Source organism: Mauremys reevesii, linkage group 21, assembly GCF_016161935.1.
Source record: "Mauremys reevesii isolate NIE-2019 linkage group 21, ASM1616193v1, whole genome shotgun sequence".
Classification (NCBI taxonomy): domain Eukaryota; kingdom Metazoa; phylum Chordata; order Testudines; family Geoemydidae; genus Mauremys; species Mauremys reevesii.
Genome location: NC_052643.1, coordinates 8,141,284 through 8,160,879, shown reverse-complemented (window position 1 = coordinate 8,160,879; position 19,596 = coordinate 8,141,284). Strand labels below are relative to the sequence as shown.

The 19,596-nt window shown below is 36.3% G+C and overlaps 1 protein-coding gene across 9 annotated transcripts in view; it reads left to right on the top strand.

Moving 5' to 3' along the window:
* The window catches only part of VPS13D (vacuolar protein sorting 13 homolog D), a 182,156-nt gene that overhangs the window by 36,663 nt on the left and 125,897 nt on the right, over positions 1 to 19,596 (top strand). For 5 of the 9 annotated variants that reach the window (XM_039508774.1, XM_039508780.1, XM_039508773.1 and 2 more), the window contains exons 26-36: positions 2,869 to 3,100; positions 4,262 to 4,472; positions 5,870 to 6,041; positions 7,237 to 7,349; positions 7,853 to 8,062; positions 11,171 to 11,436; positions 11,646 to 11,779; positions 13,314 to 13,469; positions 14,205 to 14,433; positions 15,294 to 15,368; positions 16,243 to 16,449. In XM_039508774.1, coding sequence (XP_039364708.1) covers positions 2,869 to 3,100; positions 4,262 to 4,472; positions 5,870 to 6,041; positions 7,237 to 7,349; positions 7,853 to 8,062; positions 11,171 to 11,436; positions 11,646 to 11,779; positions 13,314 to 13,469; positions 14,205 to 14,433; positions 15,294 to 15,368; positions 16,243 to 16,449 — 2,005 coding nt within the window. The remainder of the gene's footprint in view (positions 1 to 2,868; positions 3,101 to 4,261; positions 4,473 to 5,869; positions 6,042 to 7,236; positions 7,350 to 7,852; positions 8,063 to 11,170; positions 11,437 to 11,645; positions 11,780 to 13,313; positions 13,470 to 14,204; positions 14,434 to 15,293; positions 15,369 to 16,242; positions 16,450 to 19,596) is intronic. The other 4 variants (XM_039508778.1, XM_039508781.1, XM_039508779.1 and 1 more) reach the window with 2 other exon arrangements.

Sequence of the window (19,596 nt, the reverse complement as noted above, 5' to 3'; positions counted from 1 at the left end):
CCTTCAATTCCTTTGTGCAGCTGCCATCCTCTTCCAATAACTAGTCATTAATGTCAGGATCTGAACCAGCTGTCATAAGTCAGACACAATTCCCATTGGGTCAGTAGAGACAAGTTGGGCTAGATCTCCAAGAATAACTAGAACATCCTTGGTAAGCCAGGAGTTCGAGAGCAGAAGTGGTGTGATGTATTTTCTCCTTCCTCCCCGTCCCCTTTAACAAAACCAAGCATATGTTCTTTGGTGGGGAGCAAAATTAAGCGAGACTGATATTGAGAAGGGCAGCAATGTAATTTGTGTAAGGGAATGTATGTGGAACCCTCCTATTCCGTCTCCACCTCCGAAGTAGGTTGTTTGGGATCAGTTACTTATAAGGAAGCAGCATTTGGCAGGAGAAATGGAAAAGGGCTGACAGACTGAGATTGTAGCTCAAAAATGAACTGGTGTCAAACGCTGTTCCCCCTTCTACTGATGTTCAGAAATGTTGTTCCACTGGTTTGGACAGTGGACTAGTAGCAAACTGAGATCGATCCCTTGCTTTCGGGATGCTTGATGCCTCTGATCCTTTATCCTCATTTCTTCCCCAAACTGTGGCTGAGATGGCCATCAGGGAATGTGAGATGTGTCTACTACAAGGTGATAATGAAATTCTAATGGAGAATTGACATGCTGCAATGTTGCTGCATGTACAGATTAAAATGGGATTTACATTAATATTTGGGGATTAGGGAGAAGCTGTGTGAATGTCAATCACTAACTTTTTGCATAAGCAGTTGTATTAATAAATGTTGAATAATAGAAGATATGTGTATCATTTGGGGCCTTTAATTGAAATTTTTTCCCCCTGCTCATCATTTGTTTTTGAGGATTTGATTTTGCAAAGCAATGCATACGAGGATCCCATTTTATGTGAGGTATTAATACATCTTTGCAGAGTATTAGGTGCTCATTTTAAAGAAAAAAGATCATTGTGGAATTCAGCACTTATTCACATAATATAAAAAAAATAGTTTATATATTAAAAAAAGGTGCTTTTTTTTTTTTTTTTGGTTGCAGTGATTTTGTAGAATTCCACAAGGATTGGATTTGGGTTTATTTTGCAGTGTTCTTACACTTATTTCTCCTATAAGTTTTTCACACATGCCTGAAGATAACCATGTTTGGATTTTTACATAACTTTGTGGATTCATGGATGTTGTGATACGATTTTTGGGTTGCATGTTCTTTAACTTTTTTTTATTAATTAGGAATATGATGAAAGTTGCATATAAAGAATCCTGTCCAAAAATGCCTTAAACTTTACAGCTAGAAAAATTCCTAATTTAAAGCTAAAAGGAAGGTTTTGAGGGAAAACTTAGATATGGAAATTACTTAATGACTTATGAGAGGGGGTGGCATTCTGTAACATCTCAAATACAGGACAAAAGTGAAAGAGCGAATTCTAGTAGTAGCACTGTAGGGGCAGGAAAGTGAGAAATCCAAGACTACTGAAGCAACTGGGGAAAATAGGTGGTAACTAGCTCAGGCAGGTGAAATGTTAAATCTAAGGGGTCTGTTTAAAAAAAACAAACAACAAATCCCCAAGCCCGCAAAGATAACTTTGAATTGGATTTGGGGTATACAGAAGGTGTGTAACCCCAGTAGCGTTCAGTGAGAAGTATACAAGCATTAAAGGGGGGAAATAGACCCTATAACATTAACATGTTTTTAGTTCATTTCCCACTGTTCAGAAAACCCAGACAAATTAAAAAACAAACCACCAACCTTTCATGTAGGTTTGAACTAGTAGGTCCCTTGCAACCCTCGGATGTTAGATGCTGTCTTTTGAAGATGGAAAACTTTAGTGCATGAAACTTTTACAATCTGAGTGAAGAAAAGGTATAATACTGAACACAAACATAAACAAAGCTCCTCTTCGTTCTGGGGAATTGTAATGGTAAAGATGAGAAATTAGTCTGAGACAAAGAGATTTGGGTTTTTAAGGTGTTTACTAGTGGGGAAAAACAGCAAAGAGTCCTGTGGCACCTTATAGATCAACAGAAGTTTTGGAGCATGAGCTTTCGTGGGTGAATACCCACTTCATCGTTTGCTGCTTTTACAGATCCAGACTTACATGGCTACCCCTCTGATACTAGTGGGGAGTTATCTTAAATTGTTTTACTACGCTTAGGATGCATTTTTATGTCATGTCAAAGGTGCCTAGAGCATATAGAAAGGCACCATTTTTAACATTTCTATAAATGAATGAATACATTATGATTTTTGTAGTAATTTGCTGTTCACAGTATTCCTCATCTGAGGAATATGATTATGAAGAGTAGTTACTATGCTTTCAAAAAACATTTTTTTTTTTAATCTATAGCAGTCGTCATTTTACCCAAGTGAGCAAAGGCCTGAAAATAATTAGCACATATTGATCATAAAATGTATGCAGTCTGACACTTCCAGCTATATCAGAAATATCCAAAATACAACCCCCTTAAAAATAATAATTAAAAAAAAAAAATTTCTGAAACCTTAAAAAAAATTAATATCCGTGTAGATTTTTCACTCCTATTTTTCTAAATGTATTGTACTGTAAATCTTATTGTAGTGAAAAATTAAGAGATCTTTTTTACAAGTAAGGGCAAAGAGCTCATGTGTGATCATATGACTTCATTTTGGAACTGTTATAATATTTAAGGTGGGCCACAATTTTGAGTGACTTTTTTTTTTCCAAATAGATGACTTTGTTTATGGTTCGTGGTTATATCACAGCTCCTACCCTTTATACTTTTTAGAAAATTACTTCATGAATATTCTGTGTATTAATCTATTTTAAAATTAGAAGTCCAATCTCTATTGTAAATGACTGTGTATTCCTTTCCTTAGCAGGATTCTGTTCCATTTTCTTCACCACTGGGAACCCCAAAACACAGCACAAAGAAAACAACAAGTGCAGATGAATCTAAGGGGGTCATGAGCCTGAAAGAAGGGTTATTCATGAAATCATCTTCTGGAACAAATATTATGAATCTGAAAAGTGGGTCTGGATTGAGTACATTGACTAAGCAGCAAGGACAACCACCAGAATCACCTGTTGCACAAATCTCTGACAGTCCAGGTACATGAGAGATAATGGAACAGCCTATTTAACTTTTCTTCCTTTTAATGTCAATTATTCATTTTAGTCTAGGAGATACCTTATATGGCATGGTTACTTCATGGTTTTAGGGTTGACCTTTGTCTGTTACTGTTCATGTGAAGCGTGTAGGAATGTCTGTCCTTCCTTTTTGTACAGTTTGTAGTTAAATTTCATTTCATTGTCCCATAATACCGTTGATAACAGAAGCCTAGGATCAGAAAGGCATTTGAGTGCCATGGTGGAAAAAACCTAGATAGATTTCCCTATCCGCTGCTTGCCCACAGAGTTGTACTTCAAAATCTAAGGTTTCATTTAAGTTTTTAAAAGAGATTTTAATGAAATATGAAAACTAAAAATGTGTCCAGTACATTAGGTCCTATGTTGTTTGTTTTGATAGTCAATTTATTGTATGCTCTCCCATATTTTCAGGCCACAGGTTTTCGTATTGGCAGGACATAACTGCATAATAGAGGAAAGAGGAAGCTGAAGGTTTGGGGGGCAGAGTAGCGGACATTTGGGATTTTGATTTCTGGGAATGAGTAATAAGCAGTTTAGATTTGAGGGCATGAGTTAGTTAACGGTGTTCAATCCAACTCCCATTGAAGTCACTGGATGTATTTCTGTTGTCTTCAGTGGGAATTAGGTTGAGCTTTAAATGATCAACAGTGATATAATTAACAATGTTGTGATTTGTACATTTATTTTTAGGTTTCAGAATTAACAACTCATTGAGAAGAATGGGGAAGTTTACAAGGTGGCTCTCCCCACTTTGTCTGGAAACTCCAGAAAGATGTTACTACACGATTCGTGTTTTTAAGGTTATGTTTGCAATCACAAGGATTAGAAACATAACTTTTGCCTAAACATGAAAGTTTAATTCTGGTGCACAATTTTGCTGCATGAGGTGGATTCCATGACACATTCTGCACCCACATAATTAAGGAATTCATGGTATAATACCTATGAGTTAATGCTTATGTGCATCAAATGCCACAGTGTTGGATGCAGCAGCATAAGAACATAAACAGAACAGAATTATTTCCATAATAAAGTCAACTTTCTTCTGCAATAAAGTCGGTGGTTTCATTAGTTCAGAATATCTAATCTTGCTTGATATATGGATCTTGTGTATTCTTACAGAGGATCATATCTGCCTGTTAGACTGCATTGTGGTTGATCTGCAGAACATGGACATCTTTGCTGCAGAGAGATACTCTAGAGAGTATTCTAAGGCTATGGAGGACACCAGTGCAGATCTGACCTTCCCTTCCTACTTTGTCAGGCAGACAGGAGGAAGTCTCTTAACAGAACCTTTTGGATTGAAGCTGCAAGTAGAGAGAAACTTAGACAAGTGAGTTTTAGTTATCTGGATAATTTCATACTCTATACTATGGTTTAATGTATATTGTTAACTCCACAAGAGATTATACAGTTTAGATTCCCACCTTATTTTTACTGATATTTTGAAATATTGTTACCCATGTTACAAAGCCCAGCAGTTTGTAAGTAAATATGATAAGGAGCACTTCACACTATAGTTTTTTATATGTATTTGAAAATAAGGACCAAAATAAAAATCAAATTTAGGTGCCTAGGATTAAATACTTAAATCCATATTGAGGCACCTAAGTATGTTCCTTGATTTTCAGAGGTGCAGAGTACCTGCATTTGGCATTGACTTCAGTTGGAATGACTGAATGCTTAGCACCTCTGAAAAACAGGCCACTTATCACAAAAGCCTCCATACTCCACTTAAGAGCTCTGAGGCTGAGTATGCTGTCTTTCACTGAAGTTTCTAACTTGCCCAATAAACCCTTCTCCCAATCCTCTCCTGTTCCCCCCACCCCCCTTTTCCCATCAGCAGAAACCCCACTTCTCTCTTATTCTTACCCTCTCAACTAACTTTCCTTCCTACTGCAGAAGTGGTTTTAATTACCCTTTCTCTCCACTGGTTCCACCCTGACCTCCTATTTGTTTTTCCTGGCCTGTTCTTCCAATGCACTCTGCTTTCCATCAGCTGGTTCGAAGCCTGAGTGGAAGGAGTTAGAGTGTATTTCAAGAAAGCTCCCAGCAGTGCAGAGGCAGGGCCAATTAGGAATTATTCCAAACAAGAATCCTCATTCAGCCCCAATCATCTGATGGTCAGAAACCCATTCATACAGGCACAAGGCCCTTAGCAAATCCCACCCCCCAAACCATGGAAGTGGGAGCAATGTGCAAAGTATTAAACGCTTGAAGTGGGGGTAGTATTAAGCGTTAGTGTTTTGCATTTTTTAATAAGTGTTTTTAAAAAAAGCTTTAGACATTTTCTTGAACGTCTATAATTCTTACAATGATTTTATATTTATCTAATAAGTAGTCAAGAACTTTGGTAATTTTTAGGCTTAAAGTAAAATTTTCAAAAGCTCTTAAGTGACTTAGGTGCTTCAGTCAGACCCATTGACTTTCAATGAGACTTCAGCACTTAAGTCCTTTAGGTACTTTTGAAAATTTTACCTTAAAACACTTACACACAATAATGAGTCTATGATTTGTCACTTAAATTGGTGATGTGTCTTGGATGGAAGAAAATCTGCCATCTTCTCATATACTGTTGAAACCCATATCTGGATGAGAGATGCTGCAGTTCAGTCAGGGAGGTGGAACTCTTTCTGTGGAACTGTTTTCTGTTAGATAATTTGTTTGTTTTCCTGGGCAGTAGGCATTGCAATTCAAGGTTTTATGATATAGATTCTTTCTCTTTTGTAGGGAGATGAGTCATGCAGTTCCAGACATATCAATTCATGGCAATCTGTCATCAGTCCATTGCTCTCTGGATCTGAGTAAATATAAACTGATTCGAGGACTATTGGAGAATAACCTTGGGGAACCTGTAGAAGAGTTTATGCGACCATATGATCTGCAGGATCCAAGAATTCATGTGAGAGAAACTTTGAGTTCTATTAGGTTAAAAACGTGCAAAAAAATCCTGTCTAGAGTTTGTTAAAAGACACTTTCACTGGTAGGTAAAAGTTTCAGTGGAAGAACAATGGTAGTTGTGACGTTCTCTGTTTGAATGTGTTTGGGAATTCTCTGTCTCAGGAGCAATTAGAGAAATAAAGAGGAGAATGTGTGTCATTTCTATCATAACCTGCTATTGTCACTGCTTGTTTCAGAGATGTTTTGAAAAGAGATTATGAACAGTAGTAATTGTCCATGGATGATAGTGGCATTTAAACAGGCTTGCTGATTTAAAAGAAAAAGTGTTCAATATTATAACAAACATGAAAACTGTGAGTTTTAGTGAAAACTCTAGTGTGGGTTTTCTTAGATGCCTTGTAGCAGAGTCCTGAATGTCCCCTACTCATTAGACACAGCATCAAATACCATCCTTCCAGAAAGACCGGACAGCACACCATCTGGAACAAATCAGTGTTTGTCGTTAGCTGATGGAAGGAGGAGCTGAATATCAAATTTAATCTTTGTACCTTGTGGGGATCTCTAGTACTGTCTCCACAGCACACCGATCCCTTATCTACCATGAAGGCAAATTTACATTTTTGAAAAATTACCAAAACCACGCAGGGTTCCCCAAAGATTTTAGACAAGGCTGCGTGAATCCTTCGTGGTACTAATATGTACACCATATAAGTGTTTATTTTTAAAAAGCACATCCTTAACTAGTTAATCATTTGATTAGTACTTGAGATTAAATTTAAAGCTTCCAGGGAAGGAAATTAATTGGAATTGAAAATGTAGTTGGGTTGCTGTTTCCTTTAGCTTTTTGGTGAAAAGCCTGGCATGGAGTGTACTTATTTAAAATAAATAAATGAAATTGTTTCACAGGCAACAAAATTATTTATGTTCATTATAGAAGGCATTTAAAACTATTCTTTTTTATAAAACCAATGGAACAGGTTAGTTGACATTACTGTGGAACTGAATTACATTTGTTCTAGTTCGTGGTTACAGTTCTAAACTTTAATTTTTCTGAAGTATGTTAATCAAGTTTAGTTGAGAAAACACTATATGGCCTCATAAATGTTTGCTTATTTTGCTCATTAGAAAATTCTTAAATCAAGGATCTGAAATAACCAAGGTGTTTTATAGGGAATGTTGGTGTTTTCCGTTTTCAGACTGTGTTGAGTGGAGAAGTATATACCTGTATGTCTTTCCTTATTGACATGGTTAATGTGAGTCTGGAACTGGTTGAACCTAAAGGAAAGGATGGACTCAGCTCATTAGCCAGGTATGGCTTTGATTGCTGCTTTTAGTCTGAATTAATGCTTATTAAGTGTAATAATTTTCTTAACATTGTAATATGAAGGAAATAAAGTATGCTGATTTATTAATACAAATTGATACTTAAATATTTGTACAGAATGCATAAGCTAGATGGAGTCTGAATTAGATGGTTTGATGGGAAAGTATTGTATTACTCTAAACCTCTTAATTTCCTCATCTCTCCCAAGTTGTATTTTGGAATAAGAACAGTCACCTAATAGTTGAGCTTTGCGAGAAAAACCCAAGGGTTCAAATTCCAGATGGGTTGACTCAGCCCTTTATCCTTCCAAGACCGATGGGATTCCATGCAGTTTGGGAGTTGAAAGACTTTCCGGTTAATCCTTAAAAACAAAAGTCCCGTCTGCATTTCATAGACACTTGAGATTCCATGGCTCTTCTTTTTTGTAGGAGTATATGTAGAAAGAGTTTTAACAATTAATTATTTTTCTTTTCATTTAAATCTGCCAGATTTGACTTTAAGAAATCCAAGTTGCTTTTTGAGAGTTTCTCAAATCAAACAAAATCTGTTAACTTGGTTTCACATTCTATGATGGCATTTGACACTCGTTATGCTGGGCAGAAGACCACCCTAGGCATGCCCAATGTGTTCAACTGCATCTTTCAGTCATCAAAGAACAGTAGTAATAAAGGAGCAATACAGATTGAGTTGCATTTCAGGTAGGTGAATCCAGGAGCTCTTTTCTTTATATCATATTGGCGTATGAATGCATATATACAAAAAAGTATTCAGTGTTATTGTAGTGATGTCAGTCAACAAGAGAGACAAGGTGGGTGAAGTAATATCTTTTATTGGACCAACTTCTGTTGGTGAGAGAGACCAGCTTTTGAGCTTGCACCAAACTCTACTTCAAGTCTGGGAAACTTACTCAGAGTGTCACAGCTAAAGACAAGATGGAACAGATTCTTTAGTGTAAGTAGTTAACACATTTCAAGGGACAATTCAAGGTGAAGTGGCTTTTATAATCAGAGAACATCAGTATTTCTTCTTTATCATAAACTCTTCTTTACCCTTACATTTTGTAATTTTCTAAAAAATTACCTGCCTACAAATGAAGTCTTTATTATATATATATATACATACATACATACATATGATATGTATTTAAATTATTGAATTTTTATTCAAAGGGATTATGCACCTGCAGTTAAAATAATTTTCCAATAGATGTCGCTCTTTCCTCTTTTGGAGAGTTAAATAAATCCAGAAAGGGCGCCTCATCTACATAACATATTTCAACAATAAATACCCATGCTCCCTCATGTAAGTGGGCATTTAGAAGTTTGAGTTTTGTCCAGTTCTAATTATATGTTGTTTGAAATGGAAGGTACCTCATGATAATGTAACCATGTAAGAAAAATGCATGTATTTTGTACATGGCAACATTTAGAGTTCTAAATGTAACATCTTTTTATTATTTTTTTAGTGGGTGTGTGTTGTCTCATTGGTTAAAGGAAGGGAAAGGGAAGTAAGACTGTTGATGTATTCCGAATCCTGGCACAGACTCACTGACTGAACTGAGACAAGTCATCTGATCTCTAACTCTTTCACACTTCATAAAATTAGTGTGATACCTCATAGTGGTCTTGTGCAGCTCAATTAATGTTTTTAAAATGCTTTGAGCTCTTCTTATGAAAGTCACTAGAGAACGCAGACTGATACCAGTTTTTGTAGTATATTGCATTAACAGTTCATGATACATAAGCTTTTTGAAGGCCTGTATCTTATGAGACTGTAACAGGTACCTGTGTAAATATCAATATTTGTTACATAGGTTCTAGGAATATATTGTACTGTAACTGTGTAGAATAAGTGGATCAGGAACATGTGATGGCTTTGTCTATTTCAGTGGCTCTCAATCTTTCCAGATGACTGTACCCTTTTCAGGAGTCTAATTTGTCTTGTGTACCCCCAAGTTTCACCTCACTTAAAAACTACTTGCTTACAAAATGAGACATAAAAATATAAGTGTCCCAGCACACTTTTTTTTTTTACTGAAAAATTGCTTACTTTCTTGTTTTTACCATGTAATTATAAAATAAATCAATTGGAATATAAATATTGTACTTACATTTCAGTGTATAGTATACAGAGCATTATAAACAAGTCATCGTATTAAATTTTAGTTTGTACTGACTTCACTAGTGCTTTTTATGTAGCTTGTTGTAAAATTAGTCAAATATCTAGATGCTTTGATGTACCCCCGGTACACCTCTGCTTCTCCCAGGGGTACACTGGTCTATTTGAACTAACTTAGAATAGCTACAGATGTTTAGCAAGAACAATTATTATGGTTATACTGGAGATTTTCAAATGTAGTGCTTCATATAATCCTAGGAAATGGTTGAGGCTGACCCTAGTATTTGTGTAAAAGGGGAGTTAGTTTGAACATTAAAGATTTAGCTTTGTTGAGATCACATCATATGAAATATAGTGCAAATGATTAGTAACTATATACTATCTATTTTATACTTTTTTCATTGCCGAGTATCTTCTTGGCACTAGATAAAAGATTTTGCAGGGTTAAGTGATAGTCTTACCCTGGCTCTTGCCTTAGGAAATAACCCAAAGAACCAGTGAGGGTGAAAGGATTTTACTGTTAAAGGCTGGGAATGTATGTCACTTCTCACAAAAGAATTATGGTTCCTTAGGGACTGTACAGTTCAGAGTGTGTCAGAAAATAGATTCATGGGTATTGAAATACTTGAAATATTTTCCATTTAACATGACCAGACATAATTGACATTCCAGATAATTAAGTCAAATTTTTTGTTCCTCCAGAAGGGATATTCAAAATGTGGTGCTAAAAAGTTCAGTTAGGGTAGCATTTTATTTGAATGACAAAGAAGCTGCCTGTGCTACAAAAAGGAGACATTATATTTCTAATCTTTCTAAGAGGCATTGAGCCAGGTTTAAATTTCACACACACTACATCAGAAGTGATACTGAACAGATGTCAAAAATAACATTTAAAATTTAAAAGTTGACATTGTCACATATTACATGTTATGTACAGAATACTTTCATTGTGGTAAAGATGGTTGTACAAGTTAATTTATAATTATATGAAGCCCCCTATTTATACCATTGTTCCTTGTTTATTTCTTTTTTATTGAAGTTTTGATGATTTTTTATTTGTTAGATTTACATGCACACAGCAAGCTCTCAAACTTAGACTGATGTAAAAAACAGACTTTTTAAAAATCTCTAATAGATTCCAGAAAACTACATGTAAGCAGATTACATTAATATAAAATCCACTATATTACCTTTTAGACTCATAGACTTTAAGGTCAGAAGGGACCATTATGATCATCTAGTCTGACCTCCTGCACAATGCAGGCCACAGAATCTCACCCACCCATTCCTGTAACAAACCCTTAACCTATGTCTGAGCTATTGAGGTCCTCAAATCGTGGTTTGAAGACCTCAAGCTGCAGAGAATCCTCCAGCAAGTGACCCGTGCCCCATGCTGCAGAGGAAGGCGAAAAACCTCCAGGGCCTCTGCCAATCTGCCCTGGAGGAAAATTCCTTCCCAACCCCAAATATGGCGATCAGCTAAACCCTGAGCATGTGGGCACCTGATACATAGATCCTTAATATCAAAATTAATTCCAAGGTGGAAAGTCATATGCTAGAACTAAAGAACAGATTTTACCGCATGTGAAATTGATATGATACAAGCTCTTCTTTCTTTCTTTCTTTCTTTCTTTCTTTCTTTCTTTCTTTCTTTCTTTCTTTCTTTCTTTCTTTCCTTTTTTTATTAGATCTACTAAGGATTCCTCCTGTTTCACAGTTGTTCTGAACAACCTTCGTGTATTTTTAATATTTGACTGGCTGCTGCTTGTTCATGACTTTCTACGTACTCCCAGTGATGTTAAAAAGCAAGATAATCTGACTTCTTCCCGACAACGCAGTTCTAGCTGTGAAACAACTGTAGTTCCGAAAACAGTGAAGAGTGGAGTAGTTACAAAACGTTCTTCTCTCCAGGTGACTACTGAAAAACAACTGGAAGTCAAGATTAATGTAACGGGTAAATACATACTGTTTTATGCTTACACAAATGAGAATAGACTGTTTGCCTTTAGGAGCTGTCAAATTTACATTCCTCAGAATAATGCTGAAGCAGAGTAAAGTCAGGTGCCTGGTGGATGGATAGTTAAAATTTAGAGGATTCTTAAAAACGGTGTAAATGAAGTTTTCAAGTTTCACAATTAAGTATTTTTCATTTATTTTGGTCAGGTACTGAATTTGTGGTAGTTGAAGATATGTCTTGTTTTGATACCAATGCAATTATTCTGAAAGGAACCACTGTCCTCACATACAAGCCCAAATTGGTGGATCGTCCTTTCTCCGGTAGTTTGTTTGGCATTGAGGTAAGGTGAAACTTCTTGGATTTTCTAAGCATTTATTCTAATGTTGGATTAACCGAGTAAAATGCTCTACTATTAAACCTTTGATTGAAATGCAGTGACAAATAGAATATATTAAAAACTGTCTCTGAAGTGCATTACCATAGCCTGTTAATTTCCTTATCAAATATTCTCAACCTATTGCAGTATAAAGGCCATTTCTGCACTGCTCCTGCCACAGTGTTATAGTACTTGGCTGGAAACTTACCAAACTGTCAGTCAGGTACATCTTGTCAATGGGCTAACCTTTAAACTTGAATTTGCAAAGGACTGTTGTCTGCAATGGTATTGCTCAGATTTTTCTTTTTCAGGTGTTCAGTGATTATGTATGTCTTTGATTTTTATGTTAAGCTTTGTTAATATATACCTGTGGAAATTTCACTTCTGAACACCTATATATAGTATGAAGTAGAGAACTCTTTGATCTTTAATTTGTATATATTTAGTTTGCATACTAGCTTTGGAGAGGTTGGGGGATGTTGCTAACCTTGCAATAGCACTGATTCCAACTGTTTACCACGGAATAAAATATAACCTTTGGATTTGAAGCTAGTTGATCTGAGTTTTGATTCCCCAGATACATGAGGGTTATAGATTTGTGATTCCTCTTTAAAAATATTATATATAAAATTTCTGTATATAAGACCTAGAAATGCTAGCTGATAAAATATTTGAGATTCCTTTCAGACTTGGGATTTGGAAAGTTTTGCCAATCATAATAGTTTCTTTTGTCATAATGATACTGTAATTGAAACACTTTTACTAAACTGTTGGGTGGATATAAGAGCCTTTCTCATCTAGGTCACCAGTTCAAATCCAGGTCACGTGAGGAGTGACGGTTAGTTCTGAAGAAGTGAGGTATTTTACCCACGAAAGCTTATGCCCAAATAAATCTGTTAGTCTTTAAGGTGCCACCGGACTCCTTGTTGGTTAGTTATCTGATGGCTCTTGGTGGCATACTTGAAATTTGTTTGGTTTCAGTCTACTTTGCAGTAGGTAAAAGTCCATGTGAAAAAAAATCACCACTACAATTGACACTAATTGGCCACTTTGTTGATATTTTCAACAGAGACCAAGAATTGAATGGGCATGAAGACTGAGCCAGTTTCTTGCCTACCCCACACTTACCCAAAGTAGCTCCTATAGATCCGGCATTTTGGTGGGGTATTGGGGGAGAAGCTTGCCTTGCCATTGTCTTTGTCATGTTTTGAGGGTGACATAGATTATTTCCGTGTCTAGAGGACCTTAATTCAGCCCCCTTTCATAAGCCCTAAATTCAGACAAAAATCTTTAAAATAATAATCATCTTGAGCTCTTTGTTTACATAGTTTCTGTATGAAATGGTGTCAATGAATTTAAGAATTAAAGTAAAAGGGAAAGACTTCATTAAAAATAGATTTGATAAAACCTATCTGCTCCCTCTCCACAGATACCATAACCCTTAAAAAGGGAAGTTGAGAGACCTTCATTTTGATTTGCACTCATTTCAATCATTTAGGTTTTTTCATGCCGACTGGGAAATGAGCAGGACACAGCACTGTCCATCATTGATCCTGTACATATTCAAATGGAACTTGTAGGGAATTCGTCCTACCCTAGTGGCTCAGGACTGTTGGATGCATTCAATAGTGAAGATTTCCCACCCATTCTAGAGGTAAGATCAAAGAAAGTGACTGAAAATTTTTTATGTGCATTATCATAATATAGAATACTTTTATACTGGTATGTCACATTTGGGAATTCAGAATAATGCTTTGTCATATACATAAGAAAAGAATAAGACAAAATCGTTTTTCAAAATAAAATGAGGAGGCAGACAACCCGGAAACATATTTTTAGTGGTAAGGATAGTGATTTCTGGTGGTATTTTTAGGGGTATTAGATACATTAATTTCAGAGATCAGTAGGGAAAAAATAACTTGTGACAAATAGCAAGAGATGTCCCAGTGTAGCTCCTGGGTTTTGGCCATATGTTTAGTAAAAGAAGAACTTTATTTTTCTGTAGATCTTCTGTATTAACATTTGCTTGTAGGAAATACATTTAGAGTTCCCCTCACCCCCTTTAAATTAAAAAAAAAAAAAAAAACCTCTCCTGATTTGGGAATTTTGATTAATCCCTTTCTGGACAAGAACATACTAATATCTAGGGTTCTTCAGCATGTTCAGATGGTTTATCCTGTAGTTGGATATTTAAGATTGCTACATTATTGGTTAATGACAGAAACTTGGCATTTTTAGTATGAAGGCTTTGAAACCAGTATAAACATCTGATTTTGATATGGTTATTCTTACCTTCATCCTGGCAGTGTGTTGCTACAATATATAACATGCAGAAGGGAAATGTCAGTTTAAAAGGTTTAATCATATTGGATTTTTAAATTTCATTTAGATTCAGTTACAAGCACTGGACATCAGACTATCCTATAATGATGTTCAGCTGTTTTTGGCCATTGCAAAGTCCATCCCTGGGCAGACCAGTGCTGCTGTGCCTGAGTCCTGTGTCTTGGATACCGACACTGCTGCTAATAATCTTTCCAATTCATCTTGGGAAAATGAGAGCTCATCATCAACATCTGAAAACAGAGACATATCTAAACATGTATTGGATCCTGTTCTTGGTATGCATTCAACTATTAGACTAAAGCCATTTTCCATGCCTTAAGGAGGCTTCTGCAGAGTAAAGCCAGATGTAATTTTTAACAAAACAGATGGTTGTAGCTTGATTATATAAAATTTGATATGGTGATGGATGCCATCAAGTAGTGATGAAACTTTTTTCTGCTTGTAATGTGAAAATAGAATAGTCAATGTTAGTCTTCAGTCAATTTTAATCAGTATTTGCCTTCCTACTTCAGCAGAATGCAATAATGCTTAGGTTGCAATCACTGCAGGGGAATACTATCTTTTTAAATTGTTTCTATTGAGAATTAAAAATAATCATAACCAGCTTCTCCTTCCCCGCTAGCAACATTTCACTATTGTTAAGCTTTGTTAAAGTTTGTTTCTAAAATTTGAGTGTAGTTAGAAGTATAACTCAACACAAACAAGGAAATACACAAGAGTGAAATAGGCTCTGTCTTCTCTACTACAGTACTTAGGCATTATGGGGGAGATGTGGAAGTAGATGCGGAATGCCCCACAGCATAGAAGGATTAGATGTATGGACTAAAGAATCATTAGTACGGCATAAAAATTAAGTGCATACGCTAAATTATCCTACTGGAATTGAGATCTAGCTTGTGGTCTAACATACAAACATTAAACAAAATATAATGTTTGGCCTAAAAACATCTCTGAATCCTAATGCTTTTGTTATTGTTTAAGTAGAAATTTTTGATATTTTCAGAATTGATCCACTGGTAGAGGGAAACTAATTTTTGAACAATAATGCATTTCATTTTAATAAAAAAAAATAATAAGAAAAGCAACTAAGTCATATTGGGGACAAATGTTTGGCTAGATGTTTCTTTAATTACAGAGGTACAGCTGGCTCGACTTCAGGAACTTGGATTTGGTATGGATGATTGTCGTAAAGCTCTTTTGATTTGCCAAGGTAATTCCAAATAATTTTTCTATTACTTGCAATTATAGTTTTGGTAAATTAGAGCCTGGTTCTTAATACATCAAAACAGACAAATTAGCAGTCACTTGATATATAGACAAAATAGAAAGTGGCTATTTTCCATCCTGCAGTCATCAAAAAATTAGTCTTCTTAACTAGATCCTTTAAATATTCTCATTCTCTTACTGCTAGTTCTTCCCTGTGTCCTAAATATTCTTCTCTTTTGAGTTTGTCTCTGAATGACATATGTTATTTTAAATATATTACCATAGTGTCTTTTATTCAAGCTACCACTTAGCATGATTGCAATTTCCCTGTAGCTGTTACATGAATCCAAGTATATTTTCTCCCACCACATCCTAAAATTCTTTTTTTAATCTAGAAATTCTCATCAGTTTCTACATTGCACGTTTTTCTCACTTGCACCTACTACTTCTGCCTTACACACACTGATCTTCATGCTCTTCATTTCTTCTTGTTAAATGGTTTGCTTTCTTTACTTATTTTTACACACAAAACCTGGAAAAGAAATTAAAGCTTAAGGCACAAAATTCTCTTTTGGTTTGTTTCTTCAAGATTGTCATTCTCCTTCTCATTTATAATCAGTCACATTTTGTTGCTTCTCAGTATGACACCTTAAAAGATCACTTTGTATTGATAAAAAAAGAATGCCATTATATTTCGTAACCTTAATCTCCCTTGTTTTCTTAAATGAAACAAACAATATATGACTTCTACATTTTCCTATAACTTTTTGGTTTTGTTGGGAATTCATTTGATTCCTTTTCAGGGTAATTTTGTATGAATGTTTTATTGAAATAGTGTGCGTACCAAATGGCTTGATTGTTTGCTTATTTCTTTTAAGGCCAGTTGAAAAAAGCAGCAAGTTGGTTGTTTAAGAATGCCGAACCTTTGAAATCCCTTTCGCTAGCCTCTGGACGTCGAGATAGCCAGGGGTCTGTGCCGATTCAATTGATCTCTGGGGTGGAGATTAAAGCAGAAAGCATATGCATTTGTTTCATTGATGACTGCATGGACTGTGATGTTCCCCTAGCTGAGTTGACCTTTTCACGTGAGTATTTTTCTTAATTGTCCTCTAATCACTTCCCTAATTTGAAGAATTCCTCTGGCCTACCTACTATTTATGTCCATAGCTTGGGTTTCCCTTTGTTAGGGCCAGATAAGATTTTTGAAACTGTTTGTGTATATGATTTCCACAAAGCAATATGTGTGAGCAAATGTGTGTCAGTGCACCGCACAAAAATAAGGTGTTATTGATTAAATTATTTTAAAATTGCATAGCGGTGGTGTTGCTATTTATTTGTATTGTGGTAGTGCTTAAAAGCACTAATTTAGATCAGTGCTCTGCTTTAAGTACTGAACAAAATCATAGGAAGATGCTGCACCCATCCCCTTACTTGGAAGTAAGCAGAGAGCCTATAGGGAATGGAAAAAAGGGGTTGATCAGCAAAGAAAGCTACATCATAAAGGTGAGAAAATGTAGGAATAAAGAGACTTTTAAAAAGTCAAGCTGAATTAGGTCTTGTCAAGGAAATTAAAATAAAATGAGGTTTTTTAGTTCTATAAATAAAAAGAGAATAAGGAAGGATGAGGTGGAGCCACTCTGCAGTGTGGATGGAAAAGAGATTAAAGATAATCTAGGTATGACCTCAAAACTAAATGAACACTTTGTTTCAGTTTTCAGTAGGCATGATAATATGGAACAGGTGCATGAAGGCAGTAGAGCTGATAGAAATGAGTGTCTAGAAATGGAAATGACCACATCTGAGGTGGAAGGAAAAATTTAAAGAGCTTAGTGCACTCAGATCAGGTGGACCGGTTGGTTTCCATCTAAGAATACTGAAAGAACTGGCTCATGAGATTGCTAGTCTGGTAGCAAGGTAGTATCATATGTTTGGAGAATAGTGAATGTTGTACCTATGTTTTAGAAAGGGGAAAAAGTGATCTTGGCAATTTCAAACTTGTCAGTCTGACCTCAGTAGTACACAAGGCTTTAGAACAAATTGTGAAGGAAAGGATAATTAAATGGTAAGGGGTATTTAATGCAAAATGGGTTTACCAAAGGTAGATTGTAATCTAACCTGATTTCCTTCTTTGAGAAAATAACGGATTTTTTTTTTAGATAAGGGAAGTTCAGTGATTTAATATATTTGGACTTGAGTAAAGAATTTGAAAAGGTACCATGTGGGAAATTATTAGTTCAATTACGTATCAGTACAAAAGCTGTAAGATGGATAAGGACTTGGCTAAAGGGGAGAAGGCAGTGGTTTGTGCTGAAGGATAAACTATCAGACTGGAGGGTGGTTACTAGTAAGTTTCTCAAGGATCGGTCTTGAGATCATTCTTATTCAATATTTTTATTAATGACCTTGGCACAAAAAGTGGGCATGTTAATGAATTTTGCTTCTGATACAAAGTTTGGAGGCATCGTCAATACAGAGGAGGATCAGAATATTATACGGGAAGATCTGGATGACTTTGAAGACCAAGTGACATAAATTGGATGAAATTCAATTGTACAGAGTGCAAGGCCATGCACTTAGAGTCTAATAATAAGAATTTCTGTTACAAGCTGTGGACTCATAATTTGGCAGCGAGAGAAGAGGAGAACTCGGTGTGTTGGTAATTGTCCTGTGATTGATGAGTTACCAATGTGATGTGGCTATGGAAAAAGCAAATGCAATCCTAGGATGTATGAGGCGAAGCATTTTCAGTTGCGATATAGACGTGTTAATGCCTTTGTACAAGGCACCAGTAGAACCTCGTTTGGAATACTGCGTGCAGTTCTGATCGCTCATGTTCACGTAAGATGAACTTAAACTGGAATAGGTGCAGAGAAGAGCTACTTACTAGGATGATCAGGGGAATGGAGCGCCTCTCTTATGAAAAGACACTGGAAGAGTTTGGCTTGTTTAGCCGAAAGAAGGCTGAGAGGGGATGTGATTGTTCTCTAGAAATATGTGGGGGTAATTAAATACCAGCAATGGTGAGGGGCTCTTTAAGTTAAAGGACAATATTGGCACAAGAACAAATGGGGATAAACTGGCCATGAATAAATTAAGTCCAATAGGAGTTGAGTGGGGCTAATCAACTTAATTTGTTTTAAGAAAATGCTGGATAAATTTGAGTGGGATTGTATGACAGAGTTACTTGTGATGGATGGTAGCGGGCAGGGCCCTCAGCAGCCCTGGGGCTCACTTCCGGTTTATGTCACATGTTCCGAAAAGCTCATGCTTCAGGGTTTCAGCTACCCAGCTGCAGATCTCAGGACGGGATTCCCCTCCCCGCTATAGGTTCTGTTGTTTTGTAAATCTCTGTCCCTCTGAAGCATCAGGGATGGTCATGTCTGGAGATGGGATAATGGATGGGGTGGGTCAGGGCTCTGAGATGGCACTGAGCGTTTTCTCTGACAGGTTCTTGGCTGGCTGGTTCTTGCTCACATTCTCAAGGTCTAACTGATTGCCGTATGTGGGGCTGGGAAAGAATTTTCCCCCAGGTCAGATTGGCGATGACCTTGCTTTATTTATTTATATATATATATATATATATATATATAAAATCTGCCTGCCTGCCTTTGCAGCATAGGGGAGCTGGTCACTTGCCAGGGTTAACTGGATATATCTCACTTAGTCATTTTCCTACTGCTGCTGTGGCCTCAGGCACTGGTGCCCATCAGTCTGTCCTATTCTTTGCCAGTGCTTTGGTCTAATTTCAGTGGTTGGGTTTAGTGTGCGGGTTCTTGGGGGTAGTGGTAGCGGCCTGTGATATAGAGAAGATCAGACTAGATGAACCAATGTACCCTTCTGGCTTTAGTCTCTGACTTCTGATTTCAAAATACCTTCTTTGTGATGGAATAGATTCTTTTTTCACTAAAGAGAGCTTACTTTTCTTTTATCAAAAGTAATCAGAATGGCTTAAGTATGGAGTTTTCTCTTGCATCCTTGCTATTTTTCATTTTATTTTGCTGTGTACCCTTGGCTGTAAAATCTGACTGAAGGTTGTGGGAGACTGTGTTCCATTAAGAAGTAGATAATTAAGCCTTTTATTAAGGAAGGAAGCTAAATAACTGTCTGTCTTGACCTCTGGCAAAAGTGACTCAAAGTGTGTTTTGCATAGATATCACACACAGGAAAAGAGAGGAACATTTCCTCTATTAAAGTAACCTATAATTATGTCTTTTGGCAGATTACCTTGCAGG